This window comes from Venturia canescens, chromosome 9 (assembly GCF_019457755.1).
Source record: "Venturia canescens isolate UGA chromosome 9, ASM1945775v1, whole genome shotgun sequence".
Lineage (NCBI taxonomy): Eukaryota > Metazoa > Arthropoda > Insecta > Hymenoptera > Ichneumonidae > Venturia > Venturia canescens.
The window spans coordinates 4,950,404-4,976,887 of NC_057429.1; the positions used below are offsets into that span (position 1 = coordinate 4,950,404).

General features: G+C 39.4%; 2 protein-coding genes across 4 annotated transcripts in view; both read right to left on the minus strand.

Moving 5' to 3' along the window:
* Positions 1 to 26,484, minus strand: part of inaD (inactivation no afterpotential D) — a 2,962,486-nt gene that overhangs the window by 512,490 nt on the left and 2,423,512 nt on the right. The window lies entirely within an intron of this gene.
* On the minus strand, positions 965 to 8,939 carry LOC122416411 (uncharacterized). The gene is made up of 6 exons (XM_043429346.1): positions 6,291 to 8,939; positions 6,112 to 6,216; positions 5,834 to 6,028; positions 5,596 to 5,751; positions 5,272 to 5,517; positions 965 to 5,015 (listed from the first exon to the last, which is right to left on the minus strand). Exons 1-6 carry the CDS (start codon positions 6,592 to 6,594, stop codon positions 1,081 to 1,083), a joined length of 4,941 nt encoding a protein of 1,646 aa, XP_043285281.1. The 5' UTR covers positions 6,595 to 8,939; the 3' UTR covers positions 965 to 1,080.

Here is a 26,484-nt window from a genome sequence, read left to right on the forward strand (position 1 = left end):
GTCAAACTGTCTAACCTCTCGATGTATCGCCCCTTTTAGCCGATTTTTTCGACCTATAGGGATGGGGGGTAGCGGTGCCTTTAAGAATATACCACACGCATAGACCAATACAATAATAAGGGTGGGAGGTGTTTCCACAGGTGTTGGGTCCTTGCGTTATCTTGTTAGCTCGCTGAAGTGCGCTCAAAACGATCATGCATTTATCACAGTGCGATAGTCCTTTGGGCGCCATTACATGCGCTGAACTGGTAATTCACCAGCATTGCATCCGCTTTTAAACTTTTTCCGCGGTACGTAGACAAAATGATGGGGGTCGTCGGGAAAAATACAGGTACGGAATGTACAGTTGTCAGGTGTCGATTGTTTCAGGTCGAGTAGCAAATAACCGTGCGGCTTGGCTGTTGCGTCGTGGTACGCCTCCTGTAGGAAACGCGGGTTTTCAGGATACACCTGTCGCGCGAGATGCTGAATTTGAGCACGATCACGGGGATTTTTGAAAATCACTATATAGTTGGCATTCAGCGAGATATCTCGCTGGCCGTGTCCTTGATGGAATAAGTTCTGGGTAATAAAAATAACGCTCAGATTTTTATGATGGCTGCCTTTGGTGAAAAGATCCACAACATTGTTGTTAGACGCCTCGCGCATCAAATCATCGATTATGAGAAGTTTTGCGCGAGGGTCGTTAGCATAATCGGCACTCTGAGGTAGACCCTCGTGGAACTCTATTGATTCACCATACTCCGTGTACGCTGACTGCCACTCGGAGTAATAGAAAATGACTCTCTCAAACGGCTCACTGTTCATCCGTGAAATAAACTTTGAAAACTTTTTTACAAAGTACGTTTTACCGCAGCCTGTGGGACCACAGATCATTGAGGTCCAGGGATGCTTCCACCGTACATCCATCTGCGCGAATGACCACGTTTCCTGCGGGGCAGTATAATATAAAGAATTCTAGCAGTTGAAACATGTATAGAGCTTTTATTTTCCGGTAACAATATAAATATTTTACAGTAATAACATAGATATTTTACAACGCTGCTTAACAATGTTTAAAGCGAGAGTTTTTATAAACGGTTATTTGTAGCCGTAAGGGAGCGAGCCGTATTCGCTATCACGTCTTCGCTTGACGCTCAGAGGCATGCACGATTTCTTTTCGGGTCGTGTGACAACCTTGTGGAACGGTGTACGACGTATTGAATCAAACTGTAGTACAACAGGATTTTCTCTCTCACCTATTATAAATGACCGTATTGATTCGTAATTTATCAGCGAGCTGTTTGCGTAATTCAGCGTTATGCCTTTAACCTTGCAAACCTCGCTTTCCGCGCCGCTCGGCGTATTAACTATGAAAGAATAAAATTTAGGGCCGCCTGAGATGAAAGACTTAATGTAACTGCCCTCGCCGTAGGAGCTTAGCTCGTCGGTTAAATCCCCTAGCAATTGACCCGTTGGCGGTTCATACTCTCCAGGCTCTTTTCTCGTGACATAAATAACGGAATCGGTGTCGCAGTACAGAGCACGCTTACCCAGCGGTTCGAGATAGGTGTAAAGTTTTAAACGGGCTTGGGCTGTGGTGTATGCAGCTATGACAGTATTTGCTATATTAGACGGTATTACAGCATCACTGGTTTTCGTATAATTAACATACAGCACCTGGTTGTTAACAGGTAGCATACCAGTGATCTCGTGCTCGGGGCTATTTAGCAGCTCCATAAGTTTTTCGCGTGTCGATACTATTTCTGTTTGCGGTAAATTTTCGCGTTGTCCAAATTTACCCCAAAAGGAGTTAAGACAAAGTTTGGCTACCGAGCGCAGCCCCGGGTTTTTCGCTACCGCACCCCGCTCCAGCTGAACCCCTTCGGCTGTCTTAAAAGCAGTTATATAACGCTCTTGGGCAGCCTCGTCATCTGCATAACCCTCGGGCCAACCGCTAGCCTCTTGTTTGATTTTAAGAAAAGTGTTTATGTACCCGGTGAAAAGGCCCCCCTTTTGTGTATCGCGGTTGTACTGCGTTATATTATACTGCCAAATCTCGCTCACGGTTAATATTTTATACCCGCACGCAATAGCTTTTCGCAATTCATCCACTACCCAAGTACCGCTAAACACACGCTCCGCGGGGTCTTCATGAGGACACGCGTCCTGGTTCATTGTTTCGCAGCAGCTACGACATAACCCGAATAACAGGCGCTGATGCATTCGCACCGGCAGCACCGGATGATAAAGATTTTGCGGTGGAAGCACTGTACATTTAACAAGGCCCTCGACGCGGGAAAGACTGATATTATTTTTGGGACCTGTCAGCGCCCTGCACTCGTCGCCAACGTATACCGTTGGATGGCCCACCGGATATTTGCCGTACTTGCAGATGTATGGGTACAAAGAGCAAACGTCAACATATCGTATCTGCTCCCCGTCTTTCACGTCGTACAGAGTGACCATGTTTTCCGTGCGCCCACCGAAAAAAGCATCGCGCGGATTGAGAGGCTCCGCTCGAACCAGAGGGTGATCACTCACAAAAGCGCTCATCTCTAAATCTGTTTTTATCATCCGGTCATACGCGCACTCCCAAATCTCGGTTAACGTGTAGCGGCTTGAGCGGATTCTCTGCGATATAGCGTTTGTTCTCTCGAGACGCTCGTTCAGTGTATCACCGTCGCCTTGTACACGGTCTCTGTTTACAGTGAAACAGCTCAAACACCCGTGCCAATAGCAACCGTGAAACTGTAACACGTGGGCTGAATCAGGTGTTTCGTAGTAACCGTCTACTAATAAATTTTGAGGCAATTTAAACTCGCGCGAGCGTCCTGCGTGAATGATACGACGATTTAAAGAATGCTCCATCCACACGAGCCAAGAGACCGCTTTTTTTGACTGATTGTGAGCCCATCTGTAACCGCCCGTAGGTATAATACCGATCGTGTTAGGTTTTAAAAAATTTTTTCGAAAGATTTGAAAGCAGGCGGACGCGATTGTTGTGTTTTCGCTAAACGGGCAAACGCGTCCGCTGTCCTTGAACATTTTCCGGAAAACCACACAGGCCTGTCTCAATATCGTAACGTCGTTTTTACAATAGGTTATGAGCTCGTTTGAAAAGTTAAATACATAAGAGGCATTCTTTAACTCGTTATACCATGCAAAAAAACGCTCGCGTTCCTCCGGGCGCATAGTGTCGGGAGAGTAATCGGCTGCAGGCGGCATCGGCCCAATATAATTTTGATTCTCGGGCCTATTGAACAGATGCGGAAAAGATCCTTTGGCGAGAGCAGTTTTTAGACCGAAAGATTTAGGCAGTGCACTCAGAGGCATGTGAAAGTAGTTCAAGCTGTCGAGAAACACGAGTTTGCTAACGCGCATTGTGATGATTTTAGTACCGTTCATTATTAAAGATGGGAGCTGCGTTTTTTTCTCCTCGATGAGGTAGCGCAGGATAAACTGGGCGTCGAAACCACCGGCGTTATGGGCTATTAAAAATACGTGAGAGAAGTTCGGCATACTCTGTATGGCTAACTCCACAAGTTGACACACAGGGTTCGTCCTAAATATAAACTCGTGATCCCCGCAATGCTCGCACGGCTCGTCTATAGAAACATTATCGCAGCACTTGGTGCAGACACGTTGAGCTACGCAAAGATTCGGTTCGTGAACGCGCGTTGTAGGATCACCTTTTACAGGGGTACACTGCTGCGTTTCAAAATCATAGAATATGAATATGTTCTCTTTCGGCCTCTCATCGACGCGAATAGGCCTCATATAGCACAGGCGATTATAGGGGTGCCGCGATTTACACGTTTTACAGAAACCCTCCCCGCACACATGCGTCTTTTTCTCTAAAGATCTTATCGCGCGAAAGCAGTTACGGCACCGCTGAAGAGACTCGCAAACAGTGTTTACCCTGTGTTTACGACGGATGGTAACAGCCCTGTGATTTTCTAAACATTGTTCCCCAAAAAAATCGCGGTTACATGTCTCGCATCTGATCGCGGCAGCTGCTCCCAGAGCGCAGGGCGGTGCTTGAAGGCAGCGAGGGCATTTCTTTTTTAAACATCTATGATCCCGACGAGAACGGGCGTTACAGATTGCGCAGAAGTTTAAGCTGCCTACAGCACCACGCAGATTCAAGATAGGCTGGAAATGATGCGACCGCTCATAATACAGAATGTATAACGTGTGCCGGACTGAGCCTACTGTATCCATAACCGTCTGTGTACCGTCAAACACCGGTCTTTCGCGTCGCCCCAAAGTCAAAAACTCGAAAACCACGATAGCTAACCCCTCGCGAGCCAAATAATTCTGGTACATAGCAATTTCGCGCATACCGCAGCCAGCGGGCTGTATAACAACATTTGCGCTTCTCGTGAGCTCAAGCGCCGCCTCTTTTTGAAGCGACCCGTTAATCTGTCGTATACGCTGCCATCTAGAATGCAGAGCCCCTGAGCGTATCTCACCCCTTTCCGCGTACGCGCGTGCTGTTACTAACGAGCGCGGTAGACACAGATTGTCGGTATTTCGAATCGTTAAAATTGATTTTTTAGCAACGCCCTCGTGTGTCAAACCTTTTCGCCCCCTGCCCTCCAAACCTTTAACGATACATACTTTTATATGGAAAGAATCATTAATATCCAGAGACGCTGCACTTTGAGCTATGTTTGTTATTAATTGCCAGATATCTACAAATGTATAGGCGCGGACGGGGCGGAATGAAAGCCAGACGGGGCCGTGCGCTAAGCAGCTCGCGGAGAACGAGATCCCCGCGTAGTCACCACCCTCACAGTGACTCGTGAGATGCGTCAGAAGATCGCGGAATGCTCCTTCAAGCCATGCTGTCACGTTTGCGCCAGCTTGAGGTTGGCGGATACGCAGTGTTATCTCCCGACCACGTAGTCGAAAACGTTTGAAATAACGAGCTGTATCGTGCGCAATGATGATCCGCCCTCCCGGGGGTTGCACATCCCCGAAAGCCTCGCACCCCTGTGTATTGCGCGTTCTCCCCCCGCCCGTTTGTATATCTGTAATCAAACAAAAGCGTGAGTTATAGGGTAGAGATCGCTGATAAAAAGGCATATTGTAACTTTAGTGTACCTCGTACTAATCGCGGTACGCCAATAACGAGACAGCTGACGAGTCAGCTGACGAGTACCCTGTGTTAAATATAATAAAGCCTTTTAAACATATCCTGCATTTACCGCAAGGGTTAGAGATAAAGAGAGAGAGAAAGCGCGCGAGTGAGGGAGAAAGAGAGAGAAGACATTATTATTTCTTTACCTGAATCACACTCCATCAGCTCTTGAAACCATAGGCCGAAGCGTCTAGCTTCTAATCGCTCCTCGTTTAGACGCTCCTCCTCCTCCCCCTCCTCCTCCTCCTCCGCCTGTTGAGCGTCCAGCGGATACACCCCCGGCTGATTCTCGGGTTGTACGAGGTCATCATCTTCCTGCTGACGATGGTGGTGATACGATGGACCCGCTATCGCTCCGTCGTCATCGTTTGCTCTGGCTTGCCGGTACACAGCTGTTTGGGTTATTTCATAATTTCTGTTTATTAACGCGGTTTATTTTTATTTTATTATCGCTGTACGGCTATGCTTACCCAGTATATCAGACCGATCGCTAAACATCAAGGAGGGGTTGAGAATAGTCGACGCCTCGTCGTCATCAAATTCGGGCTGCAGCGGTACCGGCTCGGCCGAGGTTGCCGAGGTGCTCGCTCTAGGCTCTTCCTCGGCCCTCTCCTCATGCTGCGGTTCTGAAAAAAACCGCGCCAGTAGCTTTTATATCTAAAAACGAGAATCGCTGATAATAATGCCAAAACAGAGTTGAATACACACGGTAGAGGGCGGTTTGATGCTCTAGATCCGCTTCCTCCGCAGCTCTCGTCGTCTCAGCGAGAGCCTCTTCTTCTTCGTCACTCACAGCGTCGTAAAACGGCCGATATATGGTAAAATGCTGCGGTATCGTCTCGGCCGGGGCTGCCGAGGTGCTCGCTCTAGGTTCTTCCCCCACCTCCTCCTCGTGCAACGGTTCTGGAAAAATACCGCCCCCGTGGTTTTTACGTCTAAAAACGAAAATCGCGGATGATAATGCCAAAGCAGAGTTGAATACGTACGGTAGAGGGCTGTTTGACGCTCTAGATCCGTTTCCTCCACAGCTCTCGTCGCCTCAGCGAGAGCCTCTTCTTCGTCACTCCCCGCATCGTAAAACTGCCGATAGCCTATGGTAAAAAAAAAATAGCTGTTGTATTGCTAATCGCCAACAACAGTGATTTATCGTGATAATGGTACTTACATCTGATTTCACCGACAAGGCCTCTTACGCGGGGGGCTTCTAAAACACCGCGGCGCTGTAACTCGTCATACACAGCATCCAGCACTCGTTGACCACTTAATATGCCTCTGTTATAGGCCACCACTAGAGCGCGTAAAGGGGCCCACCAGATCACGTATTTAAGTCTGTTCACGAGTCGAGCACCCGATAAACGCAGCAACTCGTAACACCATAGGTCGTTACACCGGCGTCTCAGCTGAGCGCTATGCGGTTTTGTTAGACGTAAAAGACCCAAAATACAAGAACGCACTGATTCATCCGACATTGTAAGGGGTGATCGTTAAATACCGTTCTATATGACGGTTGAATCGCTACTGTCATATCTCGAGCGAGAAGATAGGTGTGAATCATGATTAAAATGCTAGCGATACTTTTTTCAAGACAGCAAAAGAGCAGTCGCTGAAGTTTAACAGTACTCTGCATGGTCCCCGGTGTTTGCGTGAAAAAGCACGCGCACGAGTGAGACAGCTTTGTTTAGCTCTGCAAGCATATTTCCGAGCATATTGCTCCATCTTCTGTATAGCATCTTCTCCCGAAGACCGAGCTGTGTGTTTAGCCCTCGGAGATACGCTCTTCATAAGTGAATCGGCTGAAGTCGCAAAATAGCATATAATAAAGAATATATATTGATGGGGATTTGTTTAGAGGCATCAAGAGGCTGCAGCCGTATGTGTAATCCCGACAGTTCTGTATAAAGCATCGCGTCTTACGGTAGAGCGAGAGAGAGGACTGCTCACTAAAGGATCGGTATGATGAGAGTGAGCGAGACGGCATACGTCATCACTGCTACAGCTTTGAAGAGTTGTGCCTCTACATCTAGCGAGAGAGCAAGTGAGAGAATGAGCGGTGTCGCGAGTGTGAGCGAGAGGGCATATGCTGTTGCTGCTGCTCTCGCGCGCTTCACAAGAGAGAGAGTGAGCGAGAAAATGTATCACGTCTCCTGGTGTGGGCGAGAGGCTGTGCTCTATCCTCGTTACAGCTCTGGAGCGCTCGGCCGATGCACGTGCAATTCTGATGACACTGCACGACGACGTCGCGAGAGCGCAGGGCCTCGCATCTCATGTGAGAGCGAGCGAGAGGGCTTATCACAACGCGGGTGCGAGCGAGATAGCATGCGCTATCATTGCCACGACTCTCAAATGTTCGAGTATTGTGCCTCGCGAGAGAGAAAGAGGATGTAGCATGACGTTGGAGCGAGGGAGACGGTATACACCATCGTTGCTGGCTGTTGCTTAAAGAACCAGTGCGATGCTATGACTTAAGGTCAATGCTACGATGACGTACTCCCCCGCCTGCTTAGAGGCTGTGCACGGTGAGCGCGAGGTACCGTATCTCGAGAGAGAGAGCGAGCGAGAGCGTATACGCTGACGCGTAGGCTAGCACGAGAGCGAGTAAGAGGGTGCACGCCGTCGAGATTGCAGCCACGTGCAGTTTTGATGAAGCAGTGAATACCTCAAGCTCTCGCGAGGCATCGCGCCTCGCGAACGGTCTTATCTAAGCGCGAGAGCGAGCGAGAGGGCATGTGTGATTCCTTTGCCTCGTATACGAGGATGACTGCATCGGGCCGAGACGTCAGCTGTTTTACACCCCTCCTGTCCTTCTTTTACCCCTGCAATGATGTGCTCACCATAAGCACGTATTTGCATGAACGTCTTAGCCGTCAGTCTTCAGCCGAACCGTGCGCGAGTATCTCGTCCCGGCCTCTTTTATATATACCGCTCCTCTACAAGTTTTTTCTTTTTTTTATTTTTTCACCAAAATGTATCCGCGCTACCGGGATTATGAGTTTTTGTGCCACTCGTTTACGTGCCGTGTCATACGGTTCTTGAGCGTCGCGTCCCTATACGTCCGTACCGACGCTCTTGAACAACTGTACCTCCACGTGGTAAATTTAATGCACAGTGAGTTTATAGACAGGAGGTTGGGCCGGCCCATCCAGCGCGAGGAGGCAACGCCGGGTGTGTACTGTGTGGTTGTATTGCGGGGCTCGCGTATTGCGTACCGCGGGGAGGTCGTGTACTGCAATAGCGGTGACTTTGTCGAGGTGCATCTGGTGGATCATGGTGACAGTGAGTTTTACGAGCTAAACTGCCTGTACCACCCGTCAGCGGCATTAGAGGCAATACCGGCGCTCGTGCTAGAGTGCTCCCTCCGCAGCGTCGCCTACTTAGAGGCCTTCCATTATCCGGCCCATGAGATGGAGGCGCTGTGCGAGGGGCCTCTTACGGCTAGGGCCGTGGGCCCTCCTACACGCCACCCCCTGAGCATCCAGCTGTTTGACGAGGACGGCCGGGAGCTCGGGGGTGTTCTCGTGGACGAGTTACCGGACGGCTATCGCGGCTACGACGAAGGGGCTGAAGACGGGCTCGTCGGCGTTGCTGCAGCCCCTGACGACCCTGAGGAGTAGTGTGTGTATGTGTGTGTGTGTGTGCGTGTGTGTGTGTGTGCGTGTGTGTGTGCGCGCGCGTGAAAAAAACAGTGGCGTGCGAGCCAGCGCCGCGGAGTCTGGATCGGGGCGAGAGAGAGAGGCACGTCACCCTGGTAAGTTTCTCGATATATATTTTTTATTTTTAATTTTTTTCTTTTTAATTTTTATTTTTTATTTTTATTTTCTGCTTTTTTTTTTATCCCTTTTAAAAATAAAATTAATATAGAGAGAGAGATTTTTTATTTTATATTTTTTCAGAAATATAAAATAAAAATATATATACCTGAAAAAACGATGGTGCACTATGGCGACACGCTCATCCCCCTCCGCACACCCGCAAACCTCTCGCCCACAACGCCGGCCGCTCGGCCTAGTGGGGGAAAGGAGTGGGGATAGGAGTGGGGGTCGCCATAGTGCACCACCTACTACTACTTATATAGGGTCTTTACAAAGTTATTGATTACGATCCGAACGAATTATCAAGCCTTTTAATATGCAGACAGTACATAACTTTTGGTTGGCGCTGTCGCAGAGGATCAACCTTAAAGCTCAAGCTTGTACCTTCGAAAACAGATTTGAGGACAAACATTTTTCTCTCAAAAGCAGTCCTCTTGAAAACAAAAACAAAAATAATTCTAAAAAAGGAACGTTCTCAAAATGACGTTGTACCTGAAAAAGAAAGTCGACGATTCAAACAAACCAAAATAAATGTTAATGTCTCTTTTTTAAAATGCGTTTTCCTGCATCCAAATATCTAGATGGTACAAAAAAGATCGCGAGGACTTTTTAGAATTGCTGTCCGGAAACTTTTAACCGCTAATGCATTTAAAAATAAACGATATTTTTGAATCAATAAAAGGAAGAAAAAAAATGTAATATAGAACTTTAACTTTTACGATTTTCCGAAGTTGAAAATTTTTGCCAATTCATCATTTTCTGAACATTTTTTGCACAATATTTTTTTTTCATAACCCCAAATACGCCCTTTGAAATAGACCCAAACCCATTTTTGTCACTACAATGATTGTCGTAGTACTCAAAAAAATAAACTTGAAAAATTCGTAAAATTGTAAAGTTATGAATTTTGCATAACCTTTGAAAAAAAAATTTCAATTCTCTCTCTTTGGCAGGTCCTTCTTTCATAAATAAAAGGAATCTTCGGACAAAAAATCAGCCAATTTGGAAGAGGTTGATTCCGACCATTAGTCAATTTGACATGGAATTATGCATTTGGGAATGTCAGTTGTCCACGTAGTATTAATTCTAAATTACCTTATGGTCGGCGATTCATTTAAATACGTCCACTGATTTTAAACTGGTCAACGGCCACACTTCTATTTGCTTTCGGCTTTGTATACATTTTCAATACAATGTTATAGGGAATAATACCAGACCGTCGGCAATGAAACCCATTTTCGAAAACTTCGTGATGAAGATAGTTGGCAATTACTCCGTTGCGTATACGGAATATCGCAGCAACGTTTAGCACTGTCAAAGATCCCAACGTTCTCGATAACGAGATTCAATTTCGAATATATTTCTCCTCCTTTTTGAGACCGTTTAAAAGTATGAGGCATTCCATATCAGATTTACCTATGACGTGAATTTGCATCTGCAATTATTAAGAAACACTTCTGTGGTTTCTGTTGTTTTATTTTTCTGGTCGACAGCTGCTGGGATCGATTTTTCTCTAGTTTAACGATTTTTTTTCTCAATCGTCCATAATATTTCCAAAAATTGATCCATTAGGACGTTTATTTGATCTTTCTTTGCAAAATGTTAAAAAAATGGAAAAAAATCTTTTCTCAAGGAGTCATCGTTTTTTTATCCAATTTTGAGTTCAAATTCTGTTATTAAGCATGTGTAGCTGCTTTTTCATTTTTCTTTAATCACAACAAAATATTGACTCAATTCCAAATTTTTAGGCCTGGTCTCATCGTGGGTGAACTATATTTAGTGTTTTTTCCGTATTTTGCAAATCTTCAAAAATTCTTTATTTTCTTAATCGAAATACAAACGATTATCAATTCTTTCTGACGTTCAAATAGCATATATGTATTTTTTTCTTTTATTGGACACTGAAAATCTCTTCACTATAATGAATTTGTCTCCGTTTGGAATTGTACCCAATACAATTTTCGAATTCTCGTTACTGAGTTTACTCGTATATATCAGCATTGCAGAGTATTTGTATTTTTCATAATCAATATTTGTTAATATCTTCTATTCGAAACCAGACGGAGATAAATCCATCAAAGTGAAGCTATTTTTAGCCACCGGTGAAGAAAAACTACATATACTATGTCAACGACAGAGAAAGAGTTTGTAAATATTTGTATTTTTAATAAAAAATTGATCACAGCAATTTATTCTTTCTCCAATAACCTCGTGCGATACCTTCATAACACTTTTCACAATAGTTTCAATGAAATAAAGAATTTTTAAGAATATGAAAAATACGGATAAAATAGTAAAAATAATTGGCCCACGATGGTACTAGGTCTAAACATTTTCAAATTGAGTTAAGTTTTTTTCAGATAAAAAAATTCGAAGTATCCGCACATGCTTTAGAACGGAGTTTCAATTCAAACATAAAAAATGAAGACGATACCAGGAAAGACTTCTTTCAAATTTTATACTAAAACTACATCCTGAAACGAATAATTAAACAATTAAAACGTCCAAATCGCTCAATTTTTCAGAATATTATGGACAATTGAAAAAACAAAAATTTGAATTTGAAAAAATGGATAACTCAGAAACTACTGACCAAAGAATTAAAAAAAAAAACAGGAGTGTCTCTTAATGGGTACTAAAACATATCCTAATTGCAACGAAATCGAAAATGCAAATTCATTACGCTGGGAAATCTTATATGGAATGCCCGATATACATTGTATACATCAGTAATGTATACAGCTTAATGTAACAGTGAGTACATCACCCTCGACAAAGATTAATTTACGAAAATCTTCCTACTCCTAACCGAATTGATTTGAATTACTTTTGCGGTATAAGCAAGCGAGCTCGTGAAAATTCCGAACTGCAAGTTATCACACTTCGAGTCTCTCTGCCGTGCCGTCTAATAGTATTTATTATCATTGTCCACGTTTCTTTCTGTGTGTGTGTGCGTTCTAACTTAAATATATACAAGTGTACCGGACAGTGTGTGCATCATTGTATAAAATTTGGAATTATTATTAACATGTAGTATGTTTTTTCTGTAATATGTTTGTAATATGTAGTATGTTTGTAACAAGTAGTATGTTTTTTTCTGTAATATATTATAAAAACAAGACATAGCTGTCAGTGTACACGTTCGAAGACTCTGCCAATTCTCTTGATCGCAAGAAAAAGGTGTTATTGACTGCCGAAATACACACTGAGAGAAAAAATTATTGAATTTGAAAACATGCGTTCATTTATTAAATCAAAGTATTATGTCGATTATTTATTTTTTGAAGCCTGGCAATCACTGTTAATTTTATAACATATTTTCACAGATCTATTATTTCATTATGTTAAACTCTTATTAAATAGTAACAATTAGATGCATGACAGATTTGATTAAATTTGTATTCATAAGATTAATTACATCGATCGCATCATGAACATTAGATTATTTGAATCATAAAAACGACTTCAATACGAAATAATTTTTTTTAGTACAATTATTAATTCAATGAATGCAAATTAAATAAATTTCATATAGGGGAGTATAGGGCAAAGTGGCCCACTTAAGGAATTTAACGAGTTTTGTCGGGTAGCACATGGTCATTTACTTATTTTTATGTCCCCAAACTGGTTCCACCTCCTTATTGCTCGAATTTTGAAAAAAAAAAAAATTTTGGGGCAAAGTGGCCACCCCCTGAAATGCGATGAAAATCGATAATTGTCACTTCTGGTTAAATAGACGTTGGAATTGACTATTCTCGCATGGAAAATTGAAGGATGCGATAAAACGAAAAGAAACGAGGCATACTAGGAACCCTCCTCCGATGGGATGAAAAAAAAATTAGTTAGAATACTTCGATAAATTTTGCCATTACCAGTGGCAAAAGCCCGTTCTTATCGGGCAAATCGTGGGAAAACTGCGCCATTATCACGAGTCCGTTGTATCGCGCAAATCTAGTGAGTAAGAAAAAAGAGATCATCAAAAAAGAAAAATTCTTGTCTGCGGCGGACTTTGCTTGTATTTTCTGCGATCAACTTTATTCGCCTTCCTCCGAAGACTGAATTCGCTGCGAAACATGCCTAAAATGGGCGCACACCTTGTGTGCAGGTGTTGATGAAGATAAAGTCCATTATCAGTGCGATTTTTGTCAATCAAAATAAAATAGACATTTATCAGTAATTCGCAAAATGATTCTCACCCTCTGTCTCAAATAGCTATCAATTTCTCAAAAAACATAGAATTCTCACTGATCCTGTGCCCCACCAGAAATCGGAATTCCGTGAATGGCCACTTTGCCCCAGAATTCATAAATGCCCCAAAAAAGTGGGTGGCCACTTTGCCCCATGTTCCCCTAAATAAAGATATCTTTAGAAGTAAAGTAATGATGAATTTTGCAAAGAAATAATTTTGTGCAAAAAAAATAATTTCATATTGATGTTTTGTCTATTCAAATAATCTAATATTTATGATATGATAAATGTAATTAATCTAATGAATACAAATTTAATCGAATCTATTTTAATAAAAATATTTTTAGGAGTAAAATAATGATGAATTTATTGCAAGAAAATAATATCTTTGAAAAAAGCAATTTCGTAATAAAGTCGTTTATATGATTCAAATAATCTAATGTTTATGAATCGATCAATGTAACTAATCCAATAAAGATAAATTTAATCAAATCTATCATGTATCTAATTGTTACTATTAAATAAGAGTTTAATATAATAAAGTAATAGATCTGTGAAAATAAGTTATCAAATTAACAGTGAATGTCATGCTTGAACAAATAAATAATAGAAATAATACTTTCATTTAATAAGTAAATATATGTTTTCGAATTCAATAATTTTTTCTCTCAGTAATTCATTGAAAAACAATTAACGAATAACGTTTGAATCGAGTAGTCCACTTAAAACGGAATTTTGTCGATCTAATCGAATTCTTTTGGTCAAAATCTATTTTATTGATCGAACGACTGATTATTTGTAGTTTTCATTGAACAATTGAGGCGTACAGATCTTTGGTTGTATCTTGAAAAAATAGGTCGAAAAAACATTTTTTTGCTATAACCATCGATATTTGGTTGAGTTCTGAGAATATTTAATCAGTCGATTAAGATTTCATACCACCAAATATTCCTATTTATATTATTCATGCTATCGAAACAAATCAAAATGTTGTTCATTACGAAAACATATTTTGTTATGTACACAGAGATTTTTCTCGGTGAGCCAAAAAAGTTTTAGTCATTCGCATTTCCAAAGACAGAAAATATTTTGTTATGGTACAATATTTCGTAAAAATATACAAAACTTTGGTCTGGACAACAGAACGGAACAGTTATAAAGTTCAGTACAGTTTGTTAACTGACTTATTTTTCTTTAGTAATTATTGAGCAGAACAAAAAAATGTATTTCAAACCATATTCAGTTCATTTACTCCATCGTAAAAAGTCATATGCATTAATCAATTTGTCAATTTAACGACAAAATAGATGTTGCATTGCAAACGAAATTTTGTCGGACGACCGACATTTTGCAATAACTGTTAGTGTAATTCAAATGGAATACTTTAATTGTTCGAATTATTCAACCGGATCCATCTGTCGTTACATATTTTTACTCGCTGAACGCAAATCAGGGGGTAAATTGGCCATATATCTCCAAAATTTTGAATAAATTCGAAAAAACCGGAAAATGGCGTGAAAATTTAATCCATCCAAATCAGGCATGTTTTTTCATGCTTTTTCATGCGCTGAATGTAGATCTGGAGTCAAATAGGATTATACATTCGCAAAATTTTGAATTGAGAAAAATCGTGTCTATGATAGATTTATTAAGAAACTTTTCGTACAATTTTTTCCATTCCCCAAATGAGTGCATTTTATATAGACATTTATGTATAATTTTCACAGAATCATGCATATTGAACTCATTTGCACGAATATTTAAAAAAAATTTCGCTATTTCATGAGATTTATTACAAATGTATGCATGAACGAGATTTTTAAATGACGGATCCGAATCCCGTGCATCGAAATATGTAATTTCAATGCATACTTGACCCAGATTTAAAAAAGTTTCTGTATATTTGTAGCTGCGATCTTTTGCCAATTTCACCCATTTCTAGCCGGTTTTTTTCCCACTTTGATACAATTTCGAAAATATACGAGCCCAAGAAACTAAAAATTCCGATTCAGTACCTCAGATTACACAAGGAACGTCCTTGACCTAGGTCGATATAACTTCTTCTATACTCAAAATAGCGATATGCGGAAATTTTCAACCATTCTTTTTTTTTGGGGAGTCTGTTGATCCGTAAAATTATAAATAAATGGCGAAAAACCGCTAAGAATGGTCGTACATTGCGAAAAATTGCTATTTTGAGTATAGAAAAAGTTATATCGACCTAGATCAAGGACGTTCCTTGTGTAATCTGGGGTACTGAATCGGAATCTGCAGTTTCTTGGGCTCGTATATTTTCGAAATTGTATCAAAGTGGAAAAAAAACGGCTAGAAATGGGTGAAATTTGCAAAAGATCGCAGCTACAAATATACAGAAACTTTTTTAAATCTGGGTCAAGTATGCATTGAAATTACATATTTCGATGCACGGGATTCGGATCCGTCATTTAAAAATTTCGTTCAAGCATACATTTGTAATAAATCTCATGAAATAGCGAAATTTTTTTTAAATATTTGTGCAAATAAGTTCAATATGCATGATTCTGTGAAAATTATACATAAATGTCTATATAAAATGCACTCATTTGGGGAATGGAAAAAATTGTACGAACAGTTTCTTAATGAATCTATCATAGACACGTTTTTTCTCAATTCATAATTTTACGAATGTATAATCCTATTTGACTCCAGATCTACATTCAGCGTATGAAAAAGTATGAGGAACATGCCTGATTTGGATCGATCAAATTTTTACGCCATTTTCCGGTTTTTTCGAATTTATTCAAAATTTTGGAGATATTGTAATGTTCAAAAGGTATACGATTTTGAAGAAGGGATTTTGAAGAAGGGATCGATGCGCGAGTTTAATCGATTTGGAGGGGATTGAGCGTCGAGCGATCCCAACTTGCTCATCGATCGCTGAGATCAGAATTCCTTGGTCTCTTCGAGAGTGCCCCTCGAACTATAGATAGAGAGAATAAGAGCAATCGACGAGTCCACAAGAAAATCAAGATAAGTACTCTCTCTCTATCGTCATTGTCGAGGCTGGTATAGATTATTTTGTTTTCTATCAACTATCACCACATATTTGTAACGATTGTGTTTCTATTGTCTTTATATTATTGTCATAAATAAACATCGTAATAATAAACACAACAAACGAGAAATAACAAATAAAAAAAATAATTAAAAAGATAAAATATCACATTGGCGCCCGACTTATCGGCATGATAGTCACGACCGAAATATATACTCTATAACGACTCAATATATCATATGCCTAACAAAACAATAGTATCATCTCCGCGTGTAACTCGGTCAAAATTCGCAACAATAAACGAGCCACACGTGGCTGCACCTTCATTATTACACAGAAAAAGAAAGGGTGTGATATCATCTCCGAAAATTGTTAGTAAAAAGAGAAATATTCAAATCGTTTCAAATATTAATAAACAGAAGGAGACAAGAGAAATGGCTGAAGGAGGAGAAAAACAAATAAATTTCGACGAGGAATGGAAAAAAATAAGAGAAGCACGTCAACGTCTCGTCGAGGAACGTATCGAATTCGAAAAACTACGAAATAGCCATCGGACGAATTCTCGAACACAAGAACAAGTTATTGACCAAAACCAACCGCCAATTCAAGTGACAAGGGAGGACGATAATCCTACAAACGGTGAGTTGGTAAATGGGCTCGTAAATCATCTTCAAAACATACACATAAATGTAAATGTGCCGACATTTAACGAAAATAATAATCCACTAGAATACTTAGAGGAAATTGAGCGATATTTTTAATTGAAGAATGTGCGTAACGAACACAAACTTTTTTTAACCGAAAATATAATAAACGGTAGAGTGAGAACATGGTATGAAGCTATAAAAGATTCAGTGCACACTTTCGAGGCTTTCAAGAAATCGTTTAGGGAGGAATTCTATTCTATTCCCGATAGAGTACGCTGCAAAAACAATTGGTCGCTAAAAAAATATAAGTCTGATGAAGGAAGTATGCATACATATTTTTATAAACAAATAAAAGAAACGCGGTATTTCGAACCTCCTCTGACCCCCTACGAGATAAACTTTACGATTATACAACAATTTCCAGCTCGCATACGCTCAAGTTTAGCAACGATAAATTATAGTGATAGTAATTTGATAGCACAAGCCCTGTCGCAATTAGATCATGCTCAGGAAGAGTTCGTTCGGCAGAAGGAATCCCGAGCAAAATTCAAATCGCAATCACACACAATCAATAGCATGAAATGTTCCCAGTCAAATCAAACGAGACGAATCGAGACAAATAACCCGTATCATAATTCTATCGGCTATCGCAGGAGAAATGTAAACAATTCCTATCCCGGAGAGGAAAAGAAATCCGTCCAAAATCAAAATTGTAATTACCGAAAAGCTAGTTACCAACAGGCCAGAAATAGAAATAATATTCAGGACCAAAATAGAGAAAATCATCCTTTAGAAACATGTTTACCCGATATTCGATATCCTCCGCCCAGTTTTCAACCGACGCAGCCACAAAGTAATTACAATGATGATATAAGAAATTTAAACTAAACAAAGGCACGCTACGTATAGGTCCACCTGCGTGCCGTACTATCTTTGATTTTGTACAGGACCTCAAAGAAGAAATAGAGGGAAATATCCCTGAATCATTTAATTGTAAAGCCATAATACAACACTGTCCATATATAAAACTTACGATGAAAGACAACGTAATTAAAGTATTAATAGATACCGGTAGCCAAATAACTTGTGTTTCTGAAGAATTTTACATGAAATTAAAACAAAATAATAATCTCTATGAGCTACCGGTGACCAATATATCAGTGTCAACAGCCGTCGGAAAAAAATCAAGCACGGTAAAAAGGCAAATCTTATGCGAAGCCGAAATCGGTGATCAGACAGTAAGACACGTATTTCTAGTCATCCCATTTTTGACATCTACGTGCATTTTAGGCAGCGACGGGCTCAATGCAAACAGGGGGATTGTCAATTACGATAATAAAACAATTAGTATACAAGGAAGCCCGATCAGGTCTGACTTGGTGACGTTTGATGGAAACTTTGCGGAAAGACTCCAAATTAGTAGAATTGAAGAAAAAACACACATCAATATTATTGAAGTCGATAAAATGACATATAATGGTGAAAATAATACACAAGCTATCAAGAAAATTAGTGAATCATCACTACATCAAACTTGTACGACAAATGTTGAAAATACTCAATTGAATAATGAAATAAATGAATGGGCCAAATCCGTAGAGTTTCAATCGCGCTCTTTAGCGTCACTGAGTGGAGAACAGGCGAATGCTGTAATAAAATTAATCCATAAACATCGATCGGTTTTCTCGAGAAAACCCGGGTTAACGGCAGTGTATGAACACAAGATAAAAATAATAGAAAAGAAACCGGTATCTTATCACTCGTATCCCGTACCAATTCATCTAAGAGAGGCGGTAAGAGCGGAAATCAAAGTAATGTGTGAAACGGGAATAATCGAACGTGCTATCAGCCCATATTGCAATCCATTGCGCGTGGTCAAGAAAAAAGATGGACGAGTAAGAGTTTGTCTTGACGCACGGTACATAAACGCCATAATCGAGGGAGACAATGAATCCCCGCCGATTATCACTGAAGTAATGCAAAAGCATAGAAAAAAAAATTGGTTTTCTACTCTAGATTTGACACACGGCTATTGGCAAGTACCACTTTCAAAAGAATCTCGAAAGTACACAGCGTTTGTATTTGACGGAAATGTTTATCAATTTAAAGTGGTTCCGTTCGGACTAAAAACCTCCGGGAGTGGTTTTATACGCGCTTTAAGTTTAGTATTTCAAGACGATTTTGCACAGTTCCTAACGTATTACGTCGACGATTTGTTGATCGCGTCGAAAGATTTTAACGAACACCTGAGCCATTTAGAAAAAATATTCGAAAGACTGAACGAGCATAATTTAACGATACGACTCGACAAGGCAGCCTTTTGCAAACATGCGGTACCATTTCTGGGTTTCATTCTCTCGTCAAATGGAATAACCCCAGACCCTCACAAAATCGACGCAATAACGAACTTCGAAGAACCTAAAAATAAACAACAATTGCAACGATTTTTGGGAGTGTGCAATTATTATAGGCAGTTTAGCATAAAGCATGCCGATTATGTCGAACCGTTGAGAGCACTCCTAAAGAAGGATGCTCGTTGGACATGGTCGGATGAACACTCGAAAGCTTATAAAGAATTAAAAGACAATTTCAAACGGAAGGTCGAACTCGCACACTACCGGCTAGACAAAACGTTTCATTTGCAAACTGACGCTTCCGATAAGGGAATCAGCGGTATCCTATTTCAATTAGACGAAAATGAGGACAAAAGAATTATTTCTGTGGTCAGCCGGGGGCTTACGTCGGCAGAATTGAATTATACAACGACAGAGAAGGAGCTTCTTGCCGTTGTATATTCAATGATGAAATTCCGCGTATACCTGCTCGGACGCCCATTTGTCGTCATCACTGATCACCAAGCCCTTACATTTGTTAACAAGACACCATTTCAAACAGCGCGCATTTGTAGGTGGATTTTGTTAATGCAGGAGTATTCTTTTACCGTAAGATACTGTAAAGGGCGTGATAATATTGTCGCTGATTTTTTTAGCCGCAATCCCAGCGAAAGGTTTGAGGTAGAGGATTCCGAGAAATTGATCATATCAAGCTTCATGTTGGGTGAACTCGAGAGCCCGGAGGAAATTATCGAGGATGCTTTGATTATGATCAATACACTCGAACTAGATCCCTACTTTAAAAAAGAAATTAAGAAGTTAGGTCAGATGCAAATGGATGATGAATCGGTGAGAAAGTACGTGGAAAGGGCTAAAGTTGAGAGAGCTCAAGACGTCCAACAGTATAATCACATATGGTTTTGTCGGAGTACCAAGTCGCCACATTGGAACATTATTCTGCCGAAAAAATTAAGAGATCTTGTGGTTCAAGCAGAACACGATCGAATGGGACATCTAGGGGTGTGCAAAACTTTGTCCCATTTGAAAAGATTTTTTTATTGGAAAGGTATGAATCATGACGTAAAGAGGTATGTGATTAGCTGCGATCTTTGCCAACGGGTAAAATATTTACAACGAAATATGGAGGGCGAATATTGTCAAGTTAAATCGGATCGTCCTGGCGACCTTGTCACAGTAGATTTTTACGGACCCTTGCCAAGATCAGTTGGTGGCGTACAATATATTTTCGTAGTCTTGGACGCATTTTCAAAATTCGTTAAACTCTATGCGGTGAAAAAGGCCACCGCCCAGATCGTGGTTAAGAAAATTATCGAAGATTATTGTCCAAAAGTAGGCAAACCGCGAAGAATTCTCTCTGACAACGGATCACAATTCACAGCAAAGATATGGAAAAGAGAATTAGAAAAGGAACATATCAAAATCGTTTTCTCATCTATTCGTCACCCTCAGTCCAACCCAACTGAACGTATCATGCGTGAGTTAGGAAAACTTTTTCGAACGTTCTGTTCTGAGCAGCATACGCGATGGGCAAAACATCTCCCTAAAATTGAAGAATTGCTAAATCGTACGAATCATACTAGTACAGGGTTTATTCCGTGGGAGCTTCAGTGGGGTTCGAGGCCGCCCGATGAAATTTATAGATTAGTTCATTTCCCTGAAGAGAAAGATGAAACGCATGAGTGGAAAATTTTCCTGGCTAACAATCGGATGCGTGAAAGTTTCGAAAGGCGAAAAGCACAACAAAAAAGTATTTCAAAAATACCATTGAATGTTAAAGATAAGGTATTGCTCAAGGTTCCGCACATGTCGAGTATTAATGATCGCGTAATAAGTAAATTTTTTCATATATATAAGGGGCCGTATAAAATAATTGAAGCAAAGGGGGCAAATGCTTTCGTTCTTGCTGATTGTGAGGATGAAAAATTAATAAAAGGTACCTATAATAGGGCAAGTTTGAGGAAATATTACGAGCCCATTTATCAACGAAACCAAAAAAAATAGTTCATAAATAATTATTAACCTGAAATGATTATCGGATATTGTAATATGTTGACTGTGTATCATATTCCCTATTCTGTTTAATTATGTAAATTATTATGTCAAAAATGATTGTATGCGACGTGAAATTTTGATAATTTCGATAATTGAACCGTACGATTGATCATCATTCGGGAATTTATGGATATTGTGAGCAACGACTTCAGAGTACAAACAAATAATAAAACCCCAGGGTATGAGTGGTGTGGATGATTCGAAAAACTGTTAGGACGAGACCCTTAGAGGGGTGGAGTCAAGTATGAGTGTTTGTAGCGTGGGCTATGAGTGAGAAAATTTTGCGTCTTTTAAGTAGGTTCATAAAACGCAAAAATTTTGGGGGATCATGTAATGTTCAAAAGGTATACGATTTTGAAGAAGGGATTTTAAAGAAGGGATCGATGCGCGAGTTTAATCGATTTGGAGGGGATTGAGCGTCGAGCGATCCCAACTTGCTCATCGATCGCTGAGATCAGAATTCCTTGGTCTCTTCGAGAGTGCCCCTCGAACTATAGATAGAGAGAATAAGAGCAATCGACGAGTCCACAAGAAAATCAAGATAAGTACTCTCTCTCTATCGTCATTGTCGAGGCTGGTATAGATTATTTTGTTTTCTATCAACTATCACCACATATTTGTAACGATTGTGTTTCTATTGTCTTTATATTATTGTCATAAATAAACATCGTAATAATAAACACAACAAACGAGAAATAACAAATAAAAAAAATAATTAAAAAGATAAAATATCACAATATATGGGCCAATTTGCCCCCTGATTTGCGTTCAGCAAGTAAAAATATGTAGCGACAGATGGGTCCGGTTGAATAATTCGAACAATTAAAGTATTTCATTCGAATTACACTTACAATTATTGCAAAATGTCGTTCGTCCGACAAAATTTCGTTTGCAATGCAAGATCTATTTTGTCGCTAATTGACAAATTGATTAATGCATATGATTTTACCAGGGTGTCTAATTTTGGCGAAAACCGAAATTTTGTGACTTTCAAGGATTTTTAAGGCAAGAAATATGGATTTTTTCCTTGCATATGCATTAATTTAATTTTCCTTGCGATTGGAAAGTGGAAGAAATCGTACGAAAAACTTTATAATTAATCTATTATATACATTTTTTTTCAATTCACATTCAAGGCATTAAAATACGCGATAGTTCCGGTTGAATAATTCGAATAATTAGAATAATCGATTTGAATTTCGAATTGAATGACAATTCGATTCGCACTCTGCGAAAAATAACAAGTATTAATAAAACACGCTATTTATTATCAATTTCTTCTGGAACATTTACTGTCGATAGAAAACTCAAAATTTTGGGGTCCAATTTGACTACACATCCAGATTCAGTCCATGAAAATATATGAAGAACATACATGATTCAAATCGATAACATTTTTCTCATGTTCAAAATTGTGATTTTTAGCCATTTTCCCGGATACTTGGAATTTACGCAAGATTTTGAAAATTGATTGAACAATCCAAGCGTGCATTAGAGCTCAACGTCGAAATCCATTGAGATAGATTGGCCGGTCTAGGTACAAATCACTTTTTTGGTGCGCCGGTGTATTTGTCAAGTTTAATGAATTCTTACTTTTCATTAATATCTGTAAGTAATACTGTGACAGCTTTTTTTACTATGCTTTATATACATTGTAACAAATATATCAATAAAAAGAAAACTGTACGAGCTCCGAAATTACTGGAAAGAGACATTACGTTTTTTAACCTCTAGAGGACCGGAAAGCCGATATATCGGCTCGCCCAGTTATATGAACTTTGTATATAGTTGATACGTGATATCAGACACTAACTTGAGCACTTTTCAAAAGCGATTTCAACTCTCAAATCCCGATCCTCTAGAGGTTAAAAACTTTGTTAGATATTATTCATAATTTAGAAGGCAAATAAATTAGAAGAAAAATTGACGGTAGCGCACTCAGCTTAGGAAGAGATTCGAATTATTCGAACCGTTCAAATAATTCAATTCGATTCGTCTCAAATCATTTGTAAATTCGAATATTCATACACCCCTTGTTATTTTCATAACGATTGCTATAAAGAGAACAGTCTTTTTTCAGTTATATTAGGGTGCTTTTTTTCAAGACTAAATTTTGTTTCAAATGTTCAAAAAAAAACAAACCCTCCAATTTTGAGCCCTTCATATTGACTTCAAGCAGTGGCGTAGCTAGGTGGATAAGGGCCTCGGTGCAAAACAGAAAATTGGGCCTCCGCCCCCACTTTCCACGTGGTTGAAACTTATATTAGCTCTTAAATTAGTTAACAGATAGAAATACGATAAGATAAATGAATACAGAATACAGGGACTTGCAAAAGAAAGTTTATCAAAAAAAATAATAGTAAATGAACGACAATGCAAATGCCAGAAAAAGTATCAAGAGACTCGGTAGAGTCTCGGGACAAGTACATTGACAGCCCTGTCGTCTGCTGGCCCGAGGCTCTTGCCGAGTATACTTTCTCTGAATAAAACGATTCGCCGTGGTGGGGGTAAAATTGGCAAGTGATTTTTTTGAATTACCGAAGTTATGAGTCATCTGAGGCTTTGAAAATTGAACTTTCAGCTAATTAAGAAATTCTCTTTCGATTGCGCCCAAAATCAACACGATCGGTGGCGTAATTGCTGAGAAAAAACTTTGCACGGGCTCAAGATTATGCAAAAGTTACTGACACATCACGAGTTCGACGTATACGTATACGCGTTTTGACGTAGTTAGTGGTAGTAGAGTTGTTGCCTCTACGCATTCTGATTGGCTCAACGATGTCGGCTCCTCCAGCTGCTAGGCCGACCGCGGGTGAGGCTCAAGTGTTAGAAGGCCTAAAATAGCGAACAGGCATTCTGTATATCTATATATGCGTTATACAGAATGCCTGTTCGCCATTTTAGGCCTTCTAACTTTTGAGTCTTACCCCGACCGCGCTCAGACTCCGTAAATATTATATATATATATATAAACCATGTGTCAGTTTTCGATCATCGTATAAACAAACGGAGTTTTGTCATTATGGAATGCGTGTGGAATATATAAAAAAAACTTTCATCATCTAACCAAGTGCATAGTACTAAAACCTGTGGAATGCTAAACTAAACCGGTATAAAAGCAGTCGCGTAAATGTAGTCTGGTGTGTGAAAAAGAATAAAATAAAAAAATACGCGGTGCATGTCGACGAAACTTTTTAAGATTTCATTAATTCGTTTGACTGAAAATAAGTTTATCATTTATATCATTTGTGAATATAGGTTATAAGATATCAATACATCGATACGCACATCCGAAACCACCCGAGACTTGTTTTCATACTGAACGTCATTTTGACAGGTGAGGTTATGATCCCCAATGTGCTGTTGTGTGCGGACTCTAATTAATAAATGAAAATGGTTAGTGAAAATTGGTTAATGTATATTTTGTTAAAACTTGTGGTATACTAAACCGGTATAAAAGCGGCCGCGTAAATGTAGACTGTGATCTGTGTGTGCAAATAAAACATATAAAAAAATGCGCGATTCATATATATGTCAACGAAACTTTTCAAGATTTCATTATTTCGTTCGATTGGAAATAAGTGTCAACTGAGATAATCTTTCAATTAAACCAGAGTTCGCGGAATATTGTCCAGTGTAAATATATCATCAGTTGCGTGATTACATATCATGTGTAATAATGTAGGTCATATATACGAGTTCCCTTTGATAGCTGTGTGGTAACGAACCGGCCGGGGTTTGACGTTACGAAGTGTGGGACAAATGTAGCAAACGTTCGCATAGTTAGTGAATAATATAAATAAGGCAAATCAGTTTATCAAAATAGGTCTGGAAGTTGTAAGAAAAAATGTTCGTCAACCTATAACGTCAAATTTTCTTTTTGCGATCTGAAATATTATGGTTGATAATTAATAAAACAAGAACACACGGAACTGTTAGTATATATATAATGTAAGAAACTCCAATCGAATAAATGTTTTCTAATTTATTTCTTGTGTCATCGGTATTTTTGAATATTCCCACATTTTGCTTCCTATTGAGTTTGGCTCTGCTCTTTCCGATCCTTGTTTTGACTCCATCGGTTTGCAGCGGATCGATACATAGTATTAAATGGTTGCCTAATATGTGTCCTATAATTTTCTACTATTTCTTCATGCTGATTGTGGTAACATGATTCAAGTGGTTTCCGACTATGATCATCAATCGCACATTTTATATATCAGATTCTTAAAACAGTTTCTGGTGTTGATATATATGTTGTTATACTTTTTCCACCTGGTCTGTCGAGTAATAAATTTTGAAACTTCTTCCAAAAAGTCTTTGGATGCTTATTTTGCTGATGATATGAAAAGTCGTATCTTGGGAATGCTGTATGCAAACACAAATTTTGATAACAAAACTTATGGAATGACATGTATGTTGAGTATTTCCACTTTGCAAACTACAAATATGGAATTATTATAAAAAAAATTCATTCGAATAAGTCTACTGTTGCTCAGTTTTGGATGCGATCAAATATAATGCCAACCAACATCCCCAGAAACTTACAGAATTGCTGAATGCAATGTGCGCTATGTCATTTTAATGTAACATCATGACTTTTGACAACTTTTCATTATAATGCTGTAAATTCGGATCATTGACATACTGCAAAAATCTGCAAACTATACAATTTAAATACTGTGCCATTCATTTTACATTTTGACTCTAACTGTAACATATATATGAAGTAAAAAATTGATTATAAAAGTCTTCAGTTGCTCATTTATGGATAGATTTGAAATTGCTGTCTTCGAAGCTCATCGCGCAGATACATTGACTCTGAAATTTCTGTGGATAAATATATATGCGACGGATCACCCCTTATCTTTGATTATGGTAATATGTAATGGAACTTGGTTCGGCAAGGTTTTAAGTGTTCCTTTTCAAATAGTATTGAAGTTTGTATGACTGATACACAGCGAATACTTCCAAACTTTGATATTTCTGTGTTGCAGCATGTGTGCCAATCATTCAAATCATTTACTCCAACCGTATCATGTAATCTAGAAAATTTATCACAAAAGTCTTCCGCTTTTCTAAATACTTCAATTTTCCTTTTTCTACTCCATTGTGAGTTTTCGAATTTCTAAATTCATTTCTGAATTGTCCTGAAATGGTTTTCCTCCAAAACCAATGCAGGTACCTTAAACGTCTTTGAATTCTGTTGCTCTGTTGAATTAAGTTCGCTTAGTTTTTTTTGCTGCTTTGAGTTCTGGCATAATAAATGTTAGAA